Source organism: Fringilla coelebs (assembly GCF_963513975.1).
Source record: "Fringilla coelebs genome assembly, chromosome: 7".
NCBI classification, from domain to species: Eukaryota; Metazoa; Chordata; class Aves; order Passeriformes; family Fringillidae; genus Fringilla; species Fringilla coelebs.
Genome location: NC_140035.1, coordinates 22,357,063 through 22,374,287, shown reverse-complemented (window position 1 = coordinate 22,374,287; position 17,225 = coordinate 22,357,063). Strand labels below are relative to the sequence as shown.

Here is a 17,225-nt window from a genome sequence, read left to right as displayed (position 1 = left end):
CTGCCAATTCTGGTCTCCATAGAGAGACTGAGGAAAGACATCAATTTGTGTTAAAGGTAATGTGGAATTCAAAGTCAGTGTTGGGACTATAAAACCATAAACAGTGAGCCTGTCGTATTTACACAGCTGTGAGTTCAGATCCAACTTTTTATAAAATTTATGTATTTCAAACAAAGAGAACACTGATGGGGTCTGGCTGTCATCCTGAGACAAGTATATCATCATCTAAAATCTCCTTCAGATTGAGACTCACTGGGTCCAAGTAAAAATACTGCATTTTAATGCTGTTAATAGAAGGAAAACAAATAAAATGCTTGATGATGAGGTAGCCTCCTTCCTGTGAGCAAGCACACACAAAAAAATTGGATCATATTGAGCAATTGTCATAGTTCTCCATGGTGAACCATGTCATTAGTTTTTCTGTCCCCTGCATAGTATGACTTCTGCAGGTTTTGTGCAATGCGTTAAGACTGAATAACTGCGCTAACACAAGGCAATGCAACATTTCTTAAAAGCAACATGTGATTTCAGCCAGTTTTGTTTAAAAGGCACAAAGTCTTTATAGCAATGATGCAGGTAACTAAGAAATACTGCTTCTGCTCACACATGATGCACTGCTGCATGCAGAACTTTAACAGATTCAGGACCTGTAACAAGGAGGTTACATGAGAGATGAGCTCAGCAGCAGGAAATCATTTACCTATTGCAACAGCTTAATACAACAGGGCTTTGAAATACGGGGAGCTAAGAAAGACAAGGTCTGCTTCTATATTGTACTGAAAGAGCTTTCAAATAGCAGCTGAACATGGTCCCTATCCTGCCCTGACCAAAGAGGTGAAATTCTGAATCAAATAGCTTGGTGCTGTTTTGCCCTTCCTTCCCTGAAATTCTGCCTTTCCTGTGGCGCTTTACATGAGACACAAAACCAAAGCTCCTATTAGCATACATTTACAAATTCAATCTCTTCTCTCCCAGCATGTGCCAAAGCTTTCCTAATAGTTTTCCTTAGGTAAGAGTTCATCACCAAATTAAAATGAAGCAATATGACAAGTTAGTAGAATATATTTGTTTAGTTTCATCACAAAAAACACATACTGGTTTAGGCTGATTTTCTTTTTATTAATAATATAAGGTTCTGTAATCTCTTAACATTACAACTGAAGCTTTACAGTTAATCTCACACTAAAATGACAAACACTGTTTGGCTTTATTTTCAGAAAATTAAATTACAACCTTGATAAACATACATTTCCAAGACTGAGAAGCAATTTGTGTTTTCTGGATTTCAGTGCTAATGTATCCCTGCCTTTGAGATGGGTTTCAGTTAATTAACATTGCTACGGAAGAACTATTTGGCCTGGCCTCTGTTCACAGCTGTAAGGCAAAGATGACATCTCTAACTTAGCCATTGTAATGTAAGTCAAATCAAGACATGTTTTTCTTTGACTGTAAGATTTATTTCCTGGATTAGCTTTTAACAGATTTGCTTCTTTTCCCTCCAAACTTTTATAAAGGTCTCTCTAATGTAAACATATTTTACAGTCAAGCCACAGTCACTCTCTGTACCTTTCCTCCTTCAAAGGGAGCAGAAACTGTAATTGGAAGTCATTACAAGCTTAATTAAAACTGCTTGTAACTTATGTATGGCCAGAATACTCAAGCAAATGCAAAAGTTGTGTTATACACCAGCACTTCTAATCTGCATGGATCAAACTCCATCTCTGAACAGGCTGCAGCTACAAGAAGTGAAGTCTGTAGAAAGAAAGTAGAGCATACAGAAGGAAGAGTGGTGGAAGACTACAGTATTAGAGACAGTGAGATTTCGTTTAAATGGTGAATGATCTCTAGCTATGTCTTCTGAACTTGCATTACATTTTTTTCTATTTTCATTAGCAATGTGAAAAGTAAGACAGTAATACATATGTTTCAACTGCAGTTTCAACTAAGCTCTGGCCAGTTCATAAGATAATATTTAGGAAGACAGCAATATTCGTTACATTTGGTGTTAATTTCTTTCTCAGAGATATCCAGTGATAGTGATTTGGGACCCTTGTAGCCTGTTACTTCATCTTCCCATAGGACAACTGACATACAGGAAAAATCTTTACTGCATTTTAAATCACTTCAGAAGTCAGTGGCTATTTAAAGGTTAGAGTGTAAGGAGTTTTTTACCTGTCTACTCACAATACAAAAAAGGATGAGGAAACCATAGTCAGAAAATTAAAAAACGGGAAGGATGTTGCAGAGCTGTGTTGTACTGTAGTCAAAATCTTAAGAGAACAGTATTACTAAGCTATAACTACTTGTTCTACTCTATGCTGTCATTCTGCAAAAAAGCTTCACATGCTTTCCTTCAAAATTAATTCTTCATAGTTACACAAACTTTCATTGAGGCACATAAACACCCTTCATATTTACCAGCTGCTAGAAAAGTCTCCACTGGAGAGTGACACAAGTCACAAGCAAGAGGCCAGCCGTGGCCAGGGAGTCACCACGAGCAGCTGAGGTGAGGCAGTCCCTGCGCGGCCTTGCGCAGATCCACTCCCCGAGACACCTCTGTGCACTTAAGGAACACTTAACCACAGTGCGAAGGCTCAGTTTCCCACAACAGACTACCCTCCTGCTTTGGTTACTGCTGAAATACCAACTCTGGGGACAAGGAAAAAGAAGAGATTTTTATACTGAAATGTTGTGAAATAAAGACCATTCAAAACAATTCCAGCTGCATTAACAATATCACATGAACATTCTTATGATCTGCAGATCATAAAAAAGTTTTCTTTAATTACCTTGACAGCATGAAGTTTAAAGTCACGGTCTGAGTGTCCATGTTTTTCAATCATTTGAATTGTAGCACTGAAATTTATCTTAGAACAAGTTCAGAGTTGTCTGATATGCAGTATCTTTTCAAGCATTTTATATTCTTTTTGGTATATTACCAAAACTGCAAGTTAATTAGAGAGTATTCTAAAATAGTTTAAAAACAAAAATGCAATTTATAATTTTCTCCTCCTTAAGGGCACTACCAATACAAAAGGTGTCCAAACTGACACTACAGAGCTGTGAAGCAGTTGACTAGAGACAGTGTCCTCAAAGGATAGTCTGTATTTTTTCTATTTTATGCATATATATTAATTATCAAAAAGTTGGATAATTTGCTTTAAGAAAGAGCCCACCTTAAAAATGGATCATGAGTATTGACAAATATTTTGTTTATTTTACTGATTACGATTCAAGTTTCAATGTAAAAATGCTTACTCTCACATGATACTGATCAAGAAAATATTTCATTTTCATAAAGCTCAATGGACAATTAAAATTGTGGCTGCTTGTGAAGTAAATAAATGATTCATAAAGGCCATAGGAAACTGTACAAAACTTAAATGGGAAATCTCACTTCCAGGATGACAGTAGGTTGTCCATTTAAGTGTTTTATTAAACTGTTGTGACTGTTTCAAAAGACAGTGCTGGGCAGTTTCATCTGAATAACTGAAAAAGATATTTTGCATCTGTGCAAAACAAACAACGGGAACAAAACCCATACACACTAGGACTGAAGTACAGATGAACACAAAATTTTGTTACAAACCTGTTTTCAACATACAGTGAGAAATGTCCATTGTACAAAACTTCGTGACTGACCTACAATTAATTTAAGATTATCCCAGCAATGCAAATACAACTCAATACAAATCTTGTGTAAGATTTTCCAGTAGTATTACAGTGAGAGACTATGGAATTTTTAGTAGTTTGACTTACACTGTCTCTTTTGATGAAAGCCTATATTTATACTCTAAGTATTTGCTGGTTACAAGTCTGTTACATACTTGATGCAGTACAAGGAGGTACTCCTTGGTGTTCTCTCATCTGTCTCTTAGCAGCTTTCTTTTAGCAAGAGGCTGGGCTGTGCAGCTGCGTCTGCAGAAAACACTGTTGTCAGTCTTTGTCCTCCTCGTGGGGGATGCTTTAAGAAAGAAACATCTGGCAGCAGCCAGCACTGAAAATACTGTCAGCTGTGCTGCCTAGCCCAACTTGGAAACCCAATTTTGCATTTCCTGGTTAGTACTTTGTGCCCAGTAGGTTGGAACATTGTTAAGTAAAAGTCCATAAACATTAACAGTGATGTTTACACTTTATTGGGGGAAGAGGGAAGGGAGTAGCAAAAATCAATGTAAGTTACTAGTTTTGAAAGTTTAGTCTATGTTATATTTGATTACTGGGATATCAATACAATGAAAGTGGAGGAATTTCAACAGGAATTTTAAATTTTTAGTACATCATTTGTGCAGGGCTTTATAAAAGATTTTTGTTCCCAAAGATGTTATTGGGGTCCACATATTCTTTAACAGATCTCAGCATTCCCAAGCCAACATCAGAGATGCTCTCCTTCATCCAGCGCTTCCGCAATTTGCCTACTGGAAAAACAAAAACAAAGTGTTTCAATATATGGCAGGATTCTAGGAGCCAATCAATCTTGTGACCATGAATGAATAAACACTGTGTGATAAATGCTTTTATTCAAAAATGAGAAATGTTTTGCTTTATTTGATTTATTGAGCCCACCAGACTATCAAGCTCATTAAGCTCAGCATACTCCCAGAGGAAGACTGTGTTCCACACTGTCTACTTTCTTTAGAAACGATGAAATTTAGATGAAGCTTAGGCTGAAATCACATGTTCTATTAAGACAAGGAATCAGCAGTAAGTTTTAAAAAGCCACAAACTAATTTTAAGTTGTAAACTGTAGAGGAGATTACTAAAAAGCAGAACCCCACATTTTTTGATTACTTTAAAGTGAAAACATAACTCGATAATCAAGCTTAAACCAGTATTGGTTTAAATAGCAAAAAAATGTTTACATGAAGAAGGTTTAATATTTAATTTAAAAACTTCTATGCTGGCTGGTAATTGCTCAATACCATTACACAAGAGCTTTGTTTCGCATGTAAAAATGGCTATTCACAACATACACCAAATACAAACAAAGCTGAAACAATCTTTTAAAAACTCATTTCACTAAATTCTCACAATAGTCCTGTTAAATGGCCAAGTGTTCACATGCTAATTAACCAAATCATCAACTCTGATTAACAGATCATTCAAAACTGAGGACATTTTTTTCATTAAACACACTTTAGCATTAAACTTGCCAGCCTGAAACACAATCCATTTGTCAGTATGAAAAGACATAGAAAAGGTTTGAGAGACAGAAGCTTTAAGAGTATCTGAAGCTAAATTCAAGCTATCTTTTGTGCCCTGTTTCAGGGTAACCATCAAACTGTCATCAGAATAATAAATTACAGGGACACCTCTGGAGAACAGAGTGTATTTGTTTATACCTTAAGGAATAGGAGCCAGTCACAATGCCAACAGAAAAAGCAAATAATGTGAGACAGAATGAAATTTGCAGTTTGCTAGAAAATGACTTTTAGCGGCATGTGTGTCAAGATCAAAGATCCCAACTGAAGGACAAAAAGAATTTGTCATGTGCTATGAACCCTGGCTATATTTGCAGCCCCAGCTCAAGAAAGAATCTCCATCTGTGAATATACTGTCACCACTGTCACTGCAATGTGACTGTCTGAACACACTGACGTGGTCAAATGCAATCTGTTAAAACTTTAATACTGCTACAAAACACCTGAATTGTGGATGTGGCTTGACCATCCCCTTCAGTCACTCACACTGGCTCTTACACAAGCAGCTGAAGAACAGTCATTACAATTCTCAACTGTTATCTGTAATATAGTTTCAGTGAATGTGTTCTGTGGTTATGGATGTAATTGTCCTGAAAAGACTGCAAACAACTGCTCCAACAAGATGGAGCACATTAGAATCACAGCAGGATGCCCAACAGCTAGCATGCCTGCCTCTTTTACACCTCCAGTAATAATGCAATTCCACAAGGAACTGAACTACTGTCTGAGCAGCGCCGAACAGTCGTTGCATATTTAATGAAGTCGCTCACCAAGTGCTGGAAAACAGAAGGTGCTTGGAGTGCATCATTAGTTCTGTCAAAGTGATAATTTACACATCTATCTTCTCAAATTTTCTATGGTTTATACTTTTGCAATAATAAATCTAACATACATGTGATTAGTGAACTGGAAACAAAAAAAGCTGTACTACAGTTACCAGCAGTCCTTCACAAACATGCTCAACAAAAAGATTTTAACCCCTTGATAACAGCAATGTTGATTCCCTGCTCCTACTGTTCATGTCAATAAAACATACGAGGAATTTTCAACTACTCAAGTTTTCACATTAGAGTTAAAAAGCCTTGAAGCACTCTCCTAATTCTAAGCTGGTTCATTGGATAAAATGGAAAACAGACCAAGTGAAGGAAAGGCTCTGTGAAATGAGAGCAGCACTTAGAAAGGTCATTTATATATTGTTTCACTTCAGCTTAGTGCTGTGCTATGCATTTTCTGGTGCTTCTCCTCCACAGGACAACCCAAATGGCTTCAAGGATGAGAAAAGAAAAAGAGGAAGAAAATGCCATAATAGTTAAAGATGTTAGTGTGGGCATAAAAATAATTCCCAGTGACAAAGTTGCCTACCTCCACTCTAAGCCTAGCTAAAGAACAGCTTTGTGCTCAAGGAAGCCTTACCTTCCCAACAATAAAATCTGTTAGGCCTGATCTTATCACAGACTACAGAAAACCAACTTCCCATTTCTAGCCTAGAGGAAGTAGACTTTTCAGTTTTATCTAGAACTGACAGGAGACAGTGCACAAACAAGAACGGATACAAGCATCTACCACTTACAGTAGGCAATTTCACCATTAAAAAATGAGAACAAAGTCACCTGATTCTATAAGCTACATAACATTATTAACAATGTATTTGTAGTAGCTTAGCACAGGAAGTTACTACTTGTCCACTCAGCCATAAACACCATCACATGCACAATCCTTGAGCCCCAAAACTGGAAACAAACAGCCCTTCCTTCTTGCATCTTCTCCCTCTGAAGACACTTAATCTTGGCATCTGAAGGGAGGGTCTAAAGAGGATGGAGCCAGGCTTTGCTTGGTGGTGCCAAGAAAAAGTCCAAGAGGCAACAGGCACAAGAAATTCCATCTAAGCATAAGGAATAATTTCTTTTACAGGTGCCCAAGCAGTGGAACAGATTGCCCACAGAGGGAGTGGAGGTATTCAAGAACCTTCTGGATGCCACCCTGTGCAATGGTGCTCTAGGATGGCCCTGTTTGAGCTGGGAAATGGGATGAAATGACTCATTGTGGCCCCTTGCAACCTTACCCATTCTGTGATTCAGTGATCTTACGTATCCAAGATGAAGTACAAGAGAATCAGTCTTCAAGTTTCACAGGTGGCAAGTGTCCTGTTCCTGAAGTGTGCTGAGCAGTCTAATAGTGCCTTAAAACATTCACTGCTAGGAAGCCAGAAACCTCCTATCTGAACCCCAGCCTCTTACACTGAGCACAAACCCCAGAGCATGGCAGGGAGCCTACTTCTCTTCTCACAAGGCACTTCAGATCAGAAAGCCAAGATCCACTTCAGATCAGGAGCTTGTTCAGTTGCAACTCCAAATCAGTCCAACACCAACTTTATTTCAGGTTTTTATCTATTGTTCTAGTGCACATATGAAAGAGAAATACATGAACTGGCTAAGTAACTTTTCCCCAGCTCTGATACATGCTGCTCCGTGTTGGTTTAACTGGAAAAATTCATCTTTCCATTGTCCTTTTTCACTTGCACATCTTTGAAAATGCATCTGGATGACTACAAATGGAGTGAGCAAACAGCAATTGGTATTCCCACTTCTGGAATATGAAGTAGCAGAGCACACATGAACAGTTCTGTAAGAAAAGTTTTCATGTAGCTGATTGATTTCAGGAATTACTCTACACCCATGTAGAACAGATTTACAGTACTGTGTGATCCCAATGGAAATAGGTTCTGATGGCACTGCACATGGCTCTGGACTTCCTCTGCTCCAGCCCTTTCAGCTTGAAGAGTCGGTTCCTGCATAACAACAGCTTTGCAAAATGAGTAGCAGTGAGAGGTCCTAAGAAGGATGAGGCTCATGCAGCTGTTGCTCTTCCTGAAGCTAGCTGTCCCTCCGGAAAGAGGGCTCTCTGCCCTTATAGTCTGCTTAACATGCTATTACACTTCCAGGGAGAGCTCTGCAATACTGAGAAAGGTCAGTGCATTAATGTAAAACATGGCAGCACTGGAGGATATTGGACACCAAGTCTACTGCATAATTAACACCTCACCACCATAACACTTTGCATATTTTCATTTGGTATCTTAACAGCTGAAATAATACTTTCAAGTTTGGTGGTGGTGAATCAGGAGGTCCTTTCCTTTCTTCATTTTTTTTTGAAAAGGCACTGAAGACAACTATTCTATTAAGATTTTCAACAGACCAAGGAGGAAAATACAACTCTGTTTTTGTATTATTTCACATAAGGTTACTTCATGTCTAACAAATATATCAGTTTCAACTCATTCTAATGAGTAGAACAAGCTCTAGTATGCTTAACCAAAGGGAAGAAGATTTTTTTCACCCCTGCGTAGAAAAGAATGTGTTCAACTCCCCCTCATAAAAGAACTTTATAATTTCAGATTTTGTAGTTTGTCTGAGTTAATTACTGCAGTGCATAAGCCACAGCCTCTTAATGCCAAAGAACTGCAATGTCAATATGTATATATTGACATATATTCAATATGCAATTGAATGCAAACGAGGTGTAAGTTTTGTTTTTTCCTTGTTTTGTTTTAGGGGTTTTGGTTTTGTTTTTAGTGTTGTGGGATTTTTTTCTTATTTTTTGTTTTCCTACATAAACTGCCATTGATACTATAGCTAAACCTATGCAGCATGAGCTACCTGGCTAACCATTATTCTAATCAGCTGCCTAGGAAGTAGAAGAAAATTAGTTCTATTATGTTAAGTGGCCAAATGGGGCTATTTTTCTCAACCCCACAATCTGATAATTGTTTCCTTAAGCAATCAGCTGTAGTTAAAACAGTGCCTCAAAGGGAAGCAATGTATCATTACTTTTTCCACTGCTTAGCTTTACATGGGTACCTAGCTTTGTAATATGAAAGGGATCAGGTACAAATCCAACCTTCTCCCTTTCTGATGGTGTACCCCAAAGGGGTTATGGCTGTATTTATACACCAGTCATACCTACTGGCACCTCCTCAGCACGTTATTTCAAGCGTACAAAAAAAAGCACATTTGATAAAAGAAAAAGTGTGACACATCTTTTAAGGGCTTGCCATAAATGATTAGAATAATTATTTATCTGAACTTAAACTTGTATCTACAAGAAATTGTCGTTCTTAATGCTGCTTTTTAAATGCTATGTTCCTAAACACTATCTGTGGCTCTCCAGCAGCCGTCATGACTCAAATCTAAAGATACCCAGGGCCCAGAAAGAAGGATCAAAGCTGTGCTTGAAGACGTGCAAGGTCCCTTTCTGAGCGTAGGACATAGTCAAGACAGGGTGACAACTATAATGCAGGTTGGGAGAAGGAAGATTTATCCACAGTAAAGTTCTTCTGAAGCTACTCTTCATAAAGTTAAAAGTACCATGATTTCAGTTCTCACTGTGCACCTACCTGCAGCCGGTACTTCCCCAGAGGTAAAGTATTATGAATTTACACAACTTAAACTGTCATATATGACCATTCCTTCACTCAAGGAGTATATGAACATTGACTTAAGCAGGCTTTGTATTTCCTATAGCCTCAAGTCCCAGACTACATCTGTTTTCTTTGATACACAAACACAGAGTTAAAATAGCTCCATTTATCACAGCGTGATTGTAGGCAGACAAATCAGCCTGTCTGTTTCCAGATAGTGAAAACAACTGTTATTAATCACAATTACAAGACAAACACCAAAGGAAATTGCACCAGTATTTTCTTTTACCCTACACAATAGACTAGTCAGTGGTGAGAGTTACAAAGCTTGAAGGTCAGTAAATAAAGCTGACAATATTAGGCTAATTTTCAGCACCACATCTACTAAGCACTGGAAAAAAATTAATCTTGAATATTAAACGCAATGAACTGCCAGACAAAACCACTCAAAGTGGAAAATATATATCAGTATCAGAGGCAGTCATGCATACAACAGGAGCATACAAAGTTAAACAGAAACCCAGTTTTCATAGCTGTGGCGTCACAAGGTTCAAGTGTGCAAGGGTTTGAAAATGCTATATCATTTTTTTTTCTTGCTCAACACATGTGGTAAGCAAGGTTTTATATGGTGAGGGAAAATACATCTGATTGTGCGACAAGCCCCAGCTGCTTGTGAGTTGGATGAAATGCTAGTCACAGTAAAACAGAGTGCCACAGCAGGGAAAGCACAAGAGTACATCAAGGGGGTAATCCCACATCCAGTGTGTGAGAATTGACAGGTCCACTACACCACCATGTTAAAGATTTGATCAGAGGACCATAAGAGCATATCAAACAGAAACTACTGAAACCTTTTCACTCAAGTTATTACCTACACATCCTTCAATATCCTGATACTGCGAAAGCAGAGTCCATGTCAGTTTCCATCACAAAGCAAGATACCCGAAAACAGCCCTAGTTAAAAATTTAAGTTCCCTTTAAGTTTAGGATGTAACTGACATGTTTTAAAGCACAGCTTCTGCCCTTTAATTTTTTTGTCCCACACAAAGCTTTTAGAATTACAAATTGTTTCTCTACTTCTAAACCATTACACTTCTACTCTGCTTCTGTATCTGTGACCAGTCAATGCCCCATGAGAGAAGAAATATATGAAAATAATCACTTTCAAGAAGATAGCTGTACAAATCACACTGACATCACAAGTCTTCATGACATCCAAGGTTATAATGTTATATAGGATGCATGCAATCAAATTAGGCTATCCATGTATGTGGGAAAAGCATACATAATGCATCAGGTATAGGAAGTATTGCTTATACATGACATTGATTCTTAATATTAAAGCATAAAATACCTTGTGAAGATGCTAGTTACACAGGACAAGTAATCCCCAAACTCCAAGAGAGGAAACTAGGTAACTAGAACTTATCAGACAGCAGGCCAGTAAAGTCAACACTTACGTAACATCAATTATGCAACAAATGGTAGATTGCAACACAGTCCAGTTCAAAGTCACTGGCTCTTTTATACAGTCACATGGCCTAAGTGCCCTGGAATTTGGGCAAACAGCATTCACAAAGCCACAAGGGATACAAAACTGACTTAAAACTGTGAAAATCACATTTGAAGTCTTTGTAACTGAATATATATCTACACAAGGATCAGTAAAAGTTGTTTAAGACAAACTGACCAAACTGGAAAAAAGAATGAGAAGTTTCTAAATAAAATGTCAGGAGATCTCCTTCTCCTCTTGACCCTGCCCCAGTAATTTCAATCAATGCCACGAAATATTTTTCAGAATTCTACTACAAATTATTTTATGCACTCATGAATATTTAGCAGCATCAAAGAGACTAAGATTAGACTGAGAACATTACCTCCATGGTGATGTGAAAGACTTCCTCCATTGGCAAGTATTTCTTCTCTAGCAGCCCTCTAAATTTGAAAGAGATGGTATTTACCCAACAGCAATTGCACAAGACTTTTGGATTTCATTAAATGCTTGCTATTGCACTCATACAGACAGGTGTAGGAAAAGTTTCTGAAGTAATTAGGGTACATTATATAGGTAAACATTATAGTTCAAGCCTGCAGATAAAGGTAAGTAAGAGTCATCTAAATAAACATCAAAGCCAGGACATTTCAAATAGCATCTCTTGTAACAAATGTACTACTCAAGAATAGAATATTCTGGATCACTTCTCCCTTGCCAAAACTTTAATATCCAGTGGCTGGGATGCTCATTTGGAAGATGATTAAGTCTCAAAAAAGAAGTCTGAAAACAGGCTTGTCAGAGCAAGTCAAGATCCTTATTCAGATCAGAGTTCAACCCAGATCTCCAAGATCCTGGTTGAGGCAGTGAGGTACTTTACAACAGACAACCCATTCAGGGGTGCAGTTTGTGGCAGAAAACAGAATTTAGTTTTTTATGTTAAGAATGTTCAAGTTGTAGAATCTTCTTTTTCCATTCACTTCTGAATAATTAGAGAGCTTACAAGGTGTAAACAATGAAAGCTTTTCTAAGCCCAAGTACTACATGGGTTTTTTTCCTAAAGAGTGTACTCTTTTAGGAATAACATATATAACTGCAGCTGTGCAGTTAAGAGGTTTTTTTTTCAGTCTGCCATATACTTGGTCAGCAAACTCACTTTTTTAGGTTAAATTTAGTTACTACAATGGAAAATGTGCATTCACGTCATCACACAAACTAATTCCAATAAAAGAAATATCTAGGTATAAGTAAATTTCATTAAATAAATACTCAAGTATTACATTCTTCAGTGCCCTATATGCAACAGCATGGAAGACTCTGAACTTGTAGATGAAACTTTGCATCCACTTGCCAAATTCAAGAAAAATTTCTAAAGAATAAGCATGAGAAGAATGATATCCCAGTTATAAATACTATTTCTCTACAGTCCTATTAGCAATTTTCTGGTGCTGATGTTTGAGCTAGGAACCAGAATGTAGGACAAAAAGCAGTTTGGCCATAGTCCCTCTAAGAATTGCATCTTGATGGTAACAAGGATATTTGTTTCGCCTAACTAGGTAAGTGCAGTGTTTCATCAGCCAAAGTGTTACAGCAGAAGTACTGCAGAGCTGCTTGGCCAATGCTGAAGCAGCTTACAACTGGTCCAGCAGACTGGACTTAGACCCATGCTTATCTCAGCCCAACAGAAATGGCATGAGACAGTACTACTCATTATTCTCTACATGCAGCACTATTAATAGGTATGATCTTGACTGTTTTACCATGCATTTTACAGACTGAGTATTAAGAAGAAATAGTTTTGTAAATAATGGAACTGAGGAAGACTAGTTTCCCATGGATTTGGGGTTTAAGGTTTGAAGCTTCTGCATCCAAGAAACTCCAGGTCAAGCTCTTCTATACTTCACTCAGAACTATTGATGTACTGATATCTACAACTGTCACTTGATAGCCTTTTCTCTACTTGATGAACTATTATTAACATGTACTTCTTATTACTGATAATGATCAAAGCTTTACAAACAGACTTTTGAAATCTTTCCTGCAAAATTCTGTAAGCTTGGCCAATAGGTTCAGAACAAAATACAGGTCATCAGCTTTTCCCCCTCTTACTATTGTTTTTTATACATTACCTCAATTTGTTCATAGACATGAATAGGATCACTAATTCCTCTGTAGTTAAAGGCAAAGTAGAAGTAGACGCATGCACCTGCATCGTAAGTCTGTGTCACCCTGTTGAAGAGAACTGCATTACAAACAAAACTTTATGTATGACGCTAAGCTAAGCACTATGTGACAGCATAAAATTCCTAAGATCACTTCCCATCTTATTCAAAGGGACAGCATCTTTCTTTTAAAATTCCTTTATCCTTTTTGCTCCTAATCCAGGAGTGACACAATGCTATGACTGAAAGTTGAAGCTCTTAAGTCATTATAACTGACTCCCATCCATCTAAGTAAGAGTTTAGGCTTGAACTCCCAACTCTTCCATGAAATCCAATTGCTGGTTCAAGAGGAAGGTCAAGGCTACTGGTATTTGTAATATCATCACCAGATCTGTTACTGAACAAAGACTGAAGAAAAATTATTTATGCATGGCTGCATTACTGCATGGCTTACCTACAGGTGGAAAGAGGAGCAAACTGAACACCCTTTTCTTTGCATTCTCGTACTATCCTTTCCTTTACATTTCTACAAAGGTCCAAAACTCTGTAACAGGAAACACATTAATATATAAAATTTCAGTATTTGATTTTATATAGCTTCTAAAAAAAGAACTTCACAACTTTTTAAAAGGCATAATCTAATACAACGTAAGAGTACCTTCTAAAATCATTGTTAACTAGCTTAGCCTTTGTTCTAAGAATAGTTCTCATCAAGACTCCACTGCTTTTTCTGCACTTCTCCTGAATAGCAAGTTTACTCTGAAACAGAGAACCTAAAAGCTCTTCTTCATAAGGAAGAGGTGTCAAAAGTGTTAAAAAAAATAAGGAGGTTACCTACTTCTGTATGTCTTTACTTTCTTAGCAAAACAGCCTCAAAGTTTTGGCAAAGTAGTCAAACACAGAAGAAATCCTGAGAACTCCAAGGTCTGGCAAACTGTACTAACACCACACCTTTGTGCTGCTGCAAGGCCAAACCTGCAGATCCTTCAGCTGGGCACTACTCTGCCAACTTGAAACATTATAATTCTAATATGGCAATGAGCTATTAAACCTTGTTAGAAGCCATACTTGTTCTGCTTTTTTTTTAATTGGTTCTTCTAGGACAGACCCAGGTGCAAACAAAGTGCTAGAGCAACCCAAAGAAATCACTGTTTTTTCAAATTACCATTTCTTCAGTTACACATTCTCCCACAAAGGTCTGCAGAGCTCTAGTTCAGATTTTGATGTTTTACACAGATTTAGAGCTACATTGAAAATTCACAGAACACAAGAGAATTTAACCATGTAGTGAATAAGAAAGTCAGCTAAATATTTTATTAAAATATCTGCTACCTGTCAAGAACAAGTTAATCAGTTTATAGAAAGCTACATGGTCCTTATGAATCAAAGTAGGGAAAGGTTTTCAAAGCATTTGCTTTGGTGAGGACAATTTAAAATACTTTCTTAAGTAAAAATTCATTGTCTTCTGAAACAAGGCAGAGGCAAAAAAATTGGTGAGAAAGAAGTTAGCGTGCTTCAAAATCTATAAAGATAAAGTAAAAGGAAGAGCACTTTCACTTTAAAATTGTCCTCAAATTTCTTCTACACTCTTAGGACACTGTACCAATTTTCAAACAGGGGCTGGAATTTACATTTGCCACTCAATTCAATAGCAAGGGTATAGGGTTGCCAGCTTAAGTCATCAGACTTTGCATTGAATGCTGTAAAGCTTTGATTCAAATCACTTCAGATCCTATTTAAGAGATTTCAGCCTTACCAAGTGGACCAGAGCATCCACAATGATTTTGTATATTAAACTCTGTTGTGGTCAAATGTTTCTCAACCATAGCTAATAGATAAAATACCCTTAGGTAAAAGAGCTCAATCTTGGGCAAAAGTTACCCTTTCAGTATTTCCCTACATTACTGGAAAAAGAAAATAACTTATTTAAATACACTATTTTTTTATCTTCACTGCAGATTAATCCCTTTGAAATACACTGCTGATTCCACACACGTGGCTGCTTATCCTCCATTGCTGTTACTGTCACCAATGTCCTGCCTCCTAAACAGGGCAATTTCAAATCCTAAATTTGTTACAGTAAGGTAACCTAAGTTGAAATATTACTGAACGCTCGATACACTGCATTTACAAAATTCTGGTATGTAATTTAACAGCAACTTCAGCAAGAACACAGAGCTGAAAGACATCGAGGTATGTCAAGCTGCATCTAATACATGTAAGGCCTAAAAGAAGCATCCTCATGAGTAAACATAAGTTAGGAACAATCTGAATGAAATCAAGTTTTAAGAAATTATGAAGAATAATCAGAGTTTACCTATCCCAAGGAACAGATGTCTCAAATGATTCTCCTATTACGTAATAATCCAGGCCTAGGTCCTAATAAAAAGAGTAAGGAAATTATCAGTAACATTCAGCATCAGCATCTGGGATTCCAGTGTATGCTACACAGTTATCAGCTGAACAACTTTTTAGTTTGCAGGAGAAGAACAGAAATTCTGATTTAGCAAAAACACCCATATGTCCTACTGATGAAAGTTTATTATTAATAGGGAAATAGGGAAGCTCTTAAAAGACAAAAATGACAAGCATTTTGATGTCATGGCTACAGTGAGATAACTTGTCAGACTGCAAGTACGTCTACACTAATCAAATATTTTTATCACTATAGTACCAAGCCAAGGGTTTCACTGTGCTCATCAGTATAATACCTAGCAAAAATATTTTTTGCAATGTTGTCACTGTCTAGATAGAAAAAAGACAAACATCTTCCCGTCTTACACACAGCCTGCTGAAATAAAGGGAGATTCAGTGATTTGTCCCCAACAAATCCAACACTCAGGATGTGCATACTGTTCTGAAAAACAAAAAAATCTCAAACAATAAGACTAAAATGTCTAAGAACAGCTGCAGCAGTTTAGACTAAAAGTCCTTTATGTTGGAATTCTGATTTAAACCAGTCATAAGCAGATTGCCAAAGAAGAGTAAAGAGACAAGTGAGCACATGAGTATTTCAAGTACACTCCATGCTTCTGATTTAATTCACCCTGTGGATTCTTCAGTCCAATCTCCCTACCCTTTATAAGAAGCTATTTTCTTAACAAGAAAATAAATTAATATTATTGTTATTCTTAACAAGAATATAAATTAATGTCTATATGGTGTTTTGCAGATGGAATTCCATGAATAATTACTTAGAAATGGAAGAGACACAACGTCTGGGTTGATGATGAGTTGATACAACCTCTGAGATATCATCCAAGGCAGCCTGCACTCAGATTTCAGAGAAAGCATCTTCAAAGAAACATCTCTACATTTTGTTACATTAATTAGCAGAAACTGCAGCAGAGAGACAAAAGCTGACCTACCCGAAGGTAAGCGATGACAAATGTCAGCATGTATCCTCTCTGTCCATTATCTTCTCCTGCTGCCAAGCCACTGCAATTTACAAGAATTTAATTAATTTCCCACCAAATTAGTTACCAGTTCACAAAAATATTTATCAAATAACTTTGATTATTAAACATATGTGCAAGTTTAGCTGCCTAAGCTGTGTTAAAATAGTTGTTAATAGTGAGGTCTCTTCACTACAAATCAGAAGTTACTTCAGACCAGACCTTTATTCATTTCTCTTTTCATTCCATAATCTGGAGATGAACTTAATGCAATATCTGATGTAATCTTAGAAAACAGTCTTCAAAACTCACAAAAGAGTGGAGAAACAAAAGTAGACACAATATATCCTGGATATTAGTTTACAGGAACATGGGTAATTACATTTCTAAGCAGGATGAATTTGTGTACTTTTATGTGCCACAAGTCATGAGACCTCAAGATTAAAGATCCCCAAAGCATAAGAGATCTGAATGAATTAAAAAAAGACACAAAGGTCATAGTACTAAAGAAAAAGGAAGCCTTGCTTTCACTAGTCTAGCAAGGATTATTATGAAAGCAAT

At 37.1% G+C, this 17,225-nt stretch overlaps 1 protein-coding gene across 2 annotated transcripts in view; it reads right to left on the bottom strand.

The window, feature by feature from the left end:
* Positions 1–801: 801 nt before the first annotated feature.
* AGPS (alkylglycerone phosphate synthase) overlaps positions 802–17,225 on the bottom strand; it is a 50,822-nt gene continuing 34,398 nt past the window's right edge. The window contains exons 15-20 of one of the 2 annotated variants that reach the window (XM_084209608.1): positions 16,638–16,707; positions 15,587–15,648; positions 13,724–13,813; positions 13,237–13,336; positions 11,493–11,550; positions 802–4,415 (exon numbers count right to left, since the gene is read on the bottom strand). In XM_084209608.1, coding sequence (XP_084065734.1) covers positions 4,294–4,415; positions 11,493–11,550; positions 13,237–13,336; positions 13,724–13,813; positions 15,587–15,648; positions 16,638–16,707 — 502 coding nt within the window. In that variant the 3' untranslated portion in view covers positions 802–4,293. The remainder of the gene's footprint in view (positions 4,416–11,492; positions 11,551–13,236; positions 13,337–13,723; positions 13,814–15,586; positions 15,649–16,637; positions 16,708–17,225) is intronic. The other variant, XM_084209609.1, reaches the window with a different exon arrangement.